The sequence below is a fragment of the Microtus ochrogaster genome, unplaced genomic scaffold (genome assembly GCF_000317375.1).
Source record: "Microtus ochrogaster isolate Prairie Vole_2 unplaced genomic scaffold, MicOch1.0 UNK82, whole genome shotgun sequence".
NCBI classification, from domain to species: Eukaryota; Metazoa; Chordata; class Mammalia; order Rodentia; family Cricetidae; genus Microtus; species Microtus ochrogaster.
Genome location: NW_004949180.1, coordinates 895,303 through 903,247, shown reverse-complemented (window position 1 = coordinate 903,247; position 7,945 = coordinate 895,303). Strand labels below are relative to the sequence as shown.

The 7,945-nt window shown below is 45.8% G+C and overlaps 1 protein-coding gene across 1 annotated transcript in view; it reads left to right on the top strand.

The window, feature by feature from the left end:
* Ust (uronyl 2-sulfotransferase) overlaps positions 1 to 7,396 on the top strand; it is a 285,177-nt gene extending 277,781 nt beyond the window's left edge. The window contains exon 8 of the mRNA XM_013354990.2: positions 4,543 to 7,396. Coding sequence (XP_013210444.2) covers positions 4,543 to 4,826 — 284 coding nt within the window. The 3' untranslated portion in view covers positions 4,827 to 7,396. The remainder of the gene's footprint in view (positions 1 to 4,542) is intronic.
* Positions 7,397 to 7,945: the final 549 nt, after the last annotated feature.

The following is a 7,945-nucleotide window of genomic DNA, read 5'->3' as shown; positions in this document are numbered from 1 at the left end:
GCCTGTCTTATAGAATATTATTTTAAGATTTGTTACATTTGTTTGTGCTGGTGGGCATTTGTTTAATGATACAAAGATGTGTTGCATTCTTTCATGTTGCTTTTGTTTAATTCTGTGAAAGTGTGTTACTTTGCCTGTCTAAAACACCTGATTGGTCAAACCAAGAGCTGAATGGCCAATAGCAAAGCAGGAGGCAGGATAGGCGGGGCTGGCAGGCAGAGAGAATAAATAGAAGGAGAAAAGGGAATTGAGAAGAAAGAGAGATCAAGGAATGAGAGAAAGAGGACCAGGACAGGAGGACACTAGGGTTGGTCACCCAGCCTCACAGCCACCCCAGAGAAAGAGTGAAAGAAAGTAAGATAAAAGAAAAAAGATGCCCAGAGCCAAAAGGTAGATGGGACCATCTAAGTTAAGAAAACCTGGCTAGAAATAAGCCAAGCTAAGGCCAGGCATTTATAAGTAATAATAAGCCTCTGTGTGTGATTTATTTAGGAGCTAGGTAGGAAATCCCCAAAGAGAAAAAATTAAAAAAAAAATATCCACACCCCAAAGCACTGCAAGTACAGGCAAACTGCCCCTCCTCCCAGGCTCTTACATGGGTGGTAGGGATCTGAGCGCCAGTCCTCACTCTCGGGCCAGAAACATTTTCTTGGGCCATCTCTAAAAAGAACATTTTTCTTGTGCTAATGATAAAACAACATGAAAAAGTATTCAAAATGATGTCCAGACAAATCATTGAAAACAACTATACAACAAAAGAGCCACACAGATGTCGCTCTGAGCAGGGGTGCACAGATTTCTTCTGTTATTGCCTACAGATATAATACACCCAGTTTATTCGTTGTAATGTGGCAGCGACACAGGTCTGCCTGCACAGATGTTTAAGTTTGTGCAAGCCATCCCTTATGGTAATTCTTCAGCCTTACTAAATTTGTATTACGTGGTTTCTTCAGCAGAAGGGAGGAGAGGGGAAACAGACTCCACAACCTGTGGAGAGCAGCCACGACTTCCCCAGCCTAGCTCAAGAAATCCACTTTCTAGACATGGAGTTTTGCTTAGGGAAGAACCTCAAGTGAGAAAGGAATTTAGCAAGCAACAGCCTAGGTCAAGTCAACACCCACAGTTGCCGCTGGGGTTAATCCAGTCTTACCGATGGATTTCAGATGCAGGTTTCATTTCATTGTTACATTCCAGGCACGGAGATGGGCACTAGGGAGGGAACACTGAGAAAGACATAGTCCCTTTCATTCTGAAAACACTGTTGCTGGCTGCTACCTTTTTCAGCAGATCCTCCCAGGATCCCCACAGCGCTACCTCCCCCCACCCAAGTTAGAACACTCAAGCCCTTCTCTTTGAGCAATCCCCTTAATGCCAGAGTCCACACTGGGCCTGGAGAAGTGGGTGGTTATAGATTTCCACTCCATTTGGAAAATTAATAGCCTGTGATATAGCCAGAAGGCGCTAGAAGGGAATCAGAAAGCCCTCTTTCCAGGCTCAGGACTTCACATACTAGGTTTATCACCTTGAGCAAGTCTGTCAGGTCCTTGGTGCTTGCTGGTGAACTGGGCAAACAGGAGAACTAAGGTAGGCAGATATGAAAGCCTCGTCTTTATGTGAAGTATTTAAAACAGGTCCACCAGTTCTTGCTTGTGACCGTGGAGAGGAAGTACTGATGCCAAGAAGCAAACCCGAATGTCCTGCCTTCCCCTACCCATGGCCCCTGGTTCTGTGGGAGGGGAGGCGCCCCCTTAGCCTGGGAGACCAGCTCAACTTTAGCGTGGTTGAAACTTGGATCAGCTTGTCGGACTCTCAGACCCAACTTCTGACTTCTGTTTTCCTGCTCTGTGAGCCTGAGCAGGGTCCTGGATTCCAGAGCCAAGTCTATAAAGATGGTAAATGACCCCATAGCATTGGGGTTGGGGTTCACAGGAATCGAAAATGTGTGTTCATGTCTCACAAAGCGTGGCATGGGGCAAGCTGTCAGAATGTCTGTGGGTGGTGGTGGTGGCAGTGTTCCATTCACTTTCCACGGCTCCCGCACCTGGTACCAAATGGCTACTCAATAAATATTTGCAGAGAAAGGGGTGTGAGGTGGCAGTGGGTACACTGAGGAGGACTGATTGGAGCACTCGCATAAAACCCTTGCTTTCTAGATGTATAAAACTCAGAGTTTCTAAGCCTCTAGAGCAGGGGGGCTGGAGAATTTCTATAGCAATGAGGCAGGTGACATAAAATAACGAGCTGCCACTTAGGGTCTGAGTGCACCATCTCTCTCAGGGGTATGGTCATGCTGAGTCCCATAGCCTTCCTCTAAGAAAGGCCAGAAATTCATATTCCACATGAACTAGACCAAGTCCATAGAACTAAGTGAAATTCTGAACAAATATTCCATGGGCCAAACACACTGCCGGATTGATCTTGGGCTGGATTGCCCGCCCCGCTCCTGCCTTCGTGGAACGTGTTCTGGCTTGGATTCTTCGTTTGTGAGTGTCCCCAGAGAGCCTGACAGTCACACACCCCTGGAAGTTATCCAACAGTGCCCACGGGTGAGGCCTTCACTTCCCAGTGGTTATATTCTGGCGTGCGGGATTGCTACAGCTAGCAAGTTCAAGACCAGTCTAGGATACCTAAGTCCCTGCCGTAGCCCCACCCCAAGAAGAATGGATTGTGTCTCTGTGTGTGAGAGAGAGGGAGAGGTGGGGGAACTGATCAACACTGAGCATCACTGAAAGGGCAGGTGGATGAAGCAAAAATCGGACGGCAATGTAAAACGGGAGTTTAAAAATCCAAATAAAAAAAGTAGCTTTCCTAAGATCTCTGTGAAGCAGCTGTCATTGTCCCTCGTGTTTCACAAGGGCACTTAGGGGCGGGGCTAAGGAGAGCAGCACACTGAGGGTACAGAAATACACGTGGGGATCTCCTGTCACCCAAGAGATGGAAATGGAAAATTCCCCTTTGCTTTCTCTGCCTGTTCTGAGGAGTTTGCTGATGACAGACAGACGACAGACAGACAGACAGCCTGGACTCGTGTTTATTATGGCCAGTGCTTCCCAAAAGTGGGTACAGTTGTCAGGACAGTGGGGTATCTGTGTGGGAAAGCCCCTTAGGGTCTTCCTGCAGATTTCATTGCCTTATAAAACGTGGATAAAGTAAGGCCGTCTGAAGGGATTTGAGTGGAGTCCCCAGAGCCAGGGCTGCCCAGGAGCAGATGTGGTGTACTAGACTTACTCCATGGATACTAGTAAAGTGTTGCTAATTCTACTGAAGCTTTTGGTTAAGAGACTTGATGGGAAACAGTTCCAAATGGTTTCATACCTAGTAATAATCGTGACTGTTATTTTAAGAGCAGTGTACTGTGTTAAAATTCTTTGTCGGCTGCTAGGACGGTTACAGCCTATTGACCTACCTCCCACAGAACTCATTAGGATGACCAGCGTGTGTCCTGTGTACTTGCCTTTGGGATTTGGAGGGCTAATAAATGACACCCACTTTCTCACGCCTGGGTTCTAAGCGAATTGATAACTGCACACTGGAGATGTAGAGATGCCAGTCCAGGTGCCAGCCTTGCGTGTGAGGGTTGACAAGAAAATGACTTCACGTGTGGCATGAAGTCCTGCGGACCTGACAGGATGCGCCCTCCCAGGGAGCTCCTCCTCTAGCATAGAAATATGAAACCCAGGCCTAATCTACATGGCTTGCCTCCCTGAAGACGGGTGGGAGCAAGAGACCAGGAGCACTGAGTGAGAACCCTTCCCTGGGCAGAAGGAAACAACCATTCCCTCACCCCGAAGTTTGTTTTTTGTGCCTACTTTCTCTCTTTGCCTACTTCTCTCAAAAATTTAACCAATGGCTGCATACGTGATTTTTGTCACATTCTTCAGATTCGTTTCAGAGCGGTTTGGGTCAAATAATTTAACTAATAAATTAGGTAATAAAATCACAAGAATATAGTCCGATGTGGTGATGCACACCTTTAATTCCAGAGGGTTCAGAGTCAGGTGACTCTCTGCAGGTTAGAACCAACGTGGTCTACATAGTAAGCTGCAGGACAGCCAGGACTATATAATAGAGCCTATTAATAATAATAGTAATAGTAATAGTAATACTAATAATAAACAAGAATCTTTTTTCCTTCCTCTTCCTCACTCTCTCCTCCAGTGTTCATGTATTTGTTTTCATTGACGTAGGGTCTCATTGTGCTAACAAGCTAAGCGTCAACTCCAGTATGATCCTCCCTCCTGACCCGCTCAACTGACTGAGCCTACCACACCTGCCTTTTACTCCATTTAGAACACACTGCAGGAGACCATAAACAAGTGAATTCTCTTTCTCCAGTCGAGAAATGAGACACCTTGCCATATCCCATGGGGACATCTTCTCCTCTTTGTTGGATGTCCAATACCAGGCATGCACACCACACACACAGACACACAGACACACACACAGACACACACACACAGACACACACACACACACACCCTGGTTACTTCTAAGCCGAGGCTTCACGGATAGCCACTCATGGACTCCCTGGTTCTTTTCCAGAGCACAGAAAGCTTGGCAACATGACTGTGACCGTGAAGAAAACGGTCCCCTCTCCCGAGGCCGTGCAGATTCTCTACCAGAGAATGAGGTTCGAGTACGAGTTCTACCACTACGTCAAAGAGCAGTTCCACCTGCTGAAGCGCAAGCTCGGACTGAAGTCTCGCACCAGCAGGCCCCCTCTGCGACCGCAGTTCTTCATTCCTACCCCTCTGGAGACCGAGGAGCCAATCGACGACGAGGAACAAGATGATGAAAAGTGGCTAGAAGATATTTATAAGAGGTGATACAAGCGCGGCATTGCCACCGTGGCTGTGTCCCCCATTTCCAGAAAGTTCTTTGGGAAAGAAAAATTCTGAAGGGACTTCCATTAATGCTTGGTTGCATTAAAAAGAACAAAACATTCCCACATGTTGGGGTCATTGGGAGATGCCCGGTTTTGCGGGTTTTATTTTATTCTGTGTTTTTCTTTCCTTGTCTCCTTGAGTCTTTCCCAGTTACACGAGATTGTTCACGGAATGGCCTCCCATCCTCTGCCCACCCCTTACAGTGAGAAAAGAGAGAGGAATATGTCCACCAACCCAGGCGTTTTATCATTTCTAAGATGTCTCGAAAAATATTTCTTCCATCGTAAAGATATTGTATCTGGCAGTAGAAACAAACATTTCAGAGAGGGGGAGTCTAGAAGCATCTAGGAGTAGAAGGGGCACTGATAGGAATGTGGGGGGGAGGGTCCCCTGGTTACTGAGTATCTGCCCACATGGATAGGACACTGCCTCTGGTCAATCTCAGGGGACATGTCGCCAAGAACAGAGTAGTTAGTTATCAACCGCGAAAACAAGACAGCTCTGGCACCCACGTTCCCAGCCAATCAGAGCTGGGGAGGCTTGTCAAGATCAAAGCTTGAGCATATGAGCTCCATTGAGACTTTCCATCTGCACACGTTGCTCTGTTTGCAAGGAGCCTAACGGGGTATGGCGTGTGCTTGTTATGTCAAGTGCTGGCAGGACAGATCAAACGAGGGCCGTGTGACATCAGGAAAAGGCTGCGGCCGTCTGACGCCTCTCTGCCCTCTGGATTCTTACCAGTGGAAGGGCCAGAAACTGATTTACCTTTGGCCTTGATATCTACGGCAGGAACCCTAAGCTTGCCTATTTGCCGGGCACAATCCCCCAAGAATACACATAGAAAAATTGTGTTTTACGGAATTTGGTGTCTTCTATAACTTCTAGACTGGTAAGAGCTGCTGTCTTTAGTAACAAGTCCCAGGAAAACAGCAGTAGAATAATTTTTTTATGGAACCTGCTTGCTCCTGATAATCTTCCCCAGGGACATCAGTGCAAGGAACAGAAAGACTTCTGGATAGGACACTGCTCGACCAGCTTTTGAGTAGGTTGGGCCAATCCTTTTACACCAAAATATGCCGTCCACTTCTTCCCTCCCGCCAACTCCCCACCTTCCGTGATACTTCCGTTCCTTTAATTTCTGAATTGTATTTATCTTTTAAAAAAAAGTTCAGGAAATTGACTTTATACCTGGTGGATTTTGTGCAGTTGGGAGCCAGAGCCCAGTGGTGAGAGCAGGATGGACATTGGTGACAACTTGTGTCTGCCTCGGGTTTGCCCCAGAGCCAGCCCTGGAAGAACACTAGCCAAATAAGTTAAAGTAAGCAGGACTCTGGCTTGACACAGGTTCCATGGATTCTGCTTTGCAGAGACCATCAAATCTCCCAAAAAGTTTTTCCTTCCGTCACTGACACTGGACACTCACCAGAGTCTAAAGCCAGTCATCTGGAAACTGTCCAGTGTGTACAGAAGCTACTTCATCACAAAATGCATTAAGTAGACTCCAGCCCACTGGCATCCAGGGAAGGCAGGAATCACAGAGACTTAAATCCAATACTAGCAGTTCACGAGCCTCCTTTCTGCCTCAGGGGACTGGGACAGGAAGTAGATAAGGGGAAGTTCACAGAGGGGGAACATCCTTTGTGCTGCTCAGAGAGACCTGAGCCCTTCCGTTAACCAGACTTTGAAGAGCAGCCTAGAAAACAGTTGCGTGCTCCAAACTAGTAGAACAGCAGCGGTGGGGAGCTTTGTAAGTCATCTCCCTGACATTACAGAGACAGAGTGATGGTTAGCTGGCCCGCTGTGCAGCCTCATGATCTGAAGATTAAGCTGTATTGGCTTGTTTTTCCCTGCCCTTGTTAAACACCAGGACAGCTGGTCGCTCTTATAGGTCCCCTGCTTTCTAGAAGCTTGCACAGCACTTGCTGTGCTCAAAGACATTTATTCTTGCCCACGGTCACTGTCACTTCACAGGAGAGGGGGCTAATATTATTTTGTCCCAGCACATGGCCCCTAGATCCCAGAAGTCAAGGTACTTCATCAGTCCACTTGGGCCCTGGCCCGACATAGTTTGTACTTCATGAAATATATTGTACATTTTACATAGTTTAATTTAAGAAGAAAATACATTTGAAGCTAGTTGGTCTTTGCCTTATTTATTATAATCTTTCAGCACATTCCAAGGTTTTAGTTACTCAGGAAGGAGTTAATTAAAATGATTTTATTTTGGTCAGATGGATGTTTTTTAAAAGGAAAATTATTCTTATGAACCCTCAGCTGACTTCCCTGAATGCTGTAAAAGTCCTTGTCCGTCGTTTTGTTGTTGTTGTTTAAGGATTAAAACGTGGTGTTTGACCATGATGGGAATTCAAAAATATATATGGAACTAAAGCATTAGCTTAGCTAAAAGAATAGAAACAATCTGTGTTTGAGGTGAAGTGTTCCTTAACTTATTCATTACCCATAGAAATAAATGAATATAAGTAAGTTGACCTTTTTTCTGTTATTTTGGTAGTTGGAAATTAAAGACTTCCTTCTTTCCTCAAGATGTGTTGGTTTCTTTTTTTTTTATGTGTGTCCTTGAAAAATCTATCAACTCTCAGCCCTGTAACTAGATGACCCCCTCAACAAAAAATTCTAACCCCCCCACATAAATAAATGAATAAATTAAAAATCCTTGCTAAAATCCTTGAGCCAGCCACTCATGCATTTAGTTATATGTGTAAAATACTAAAATATTGGCTCTATTTCTATGTGCGCTGATGGGCTTAGTGTCCTGCTGCTATGCCTACATACCCTGCCTGTAGATATAATATTACTTTTAAGTTGCTTTGATAAAATACAATGCCCCAAAGCAACTTAAGGAAGAAAGACTTAGTCCGCGGTTCTAAAGGGTAGTCCATAATGGTGTGGGCAGCATTGACAGCAGTCATGGTGGCTGGCGCAGGATGCTTACATTACATTTTATCAGAGAGAAAGTAGGGCTATGCTCTAAACTTCCAAAGCCCTACAAGGATGTACTTCCTCTAGCAAGATGCACCTCCTTAAAGGTTCCATCACCT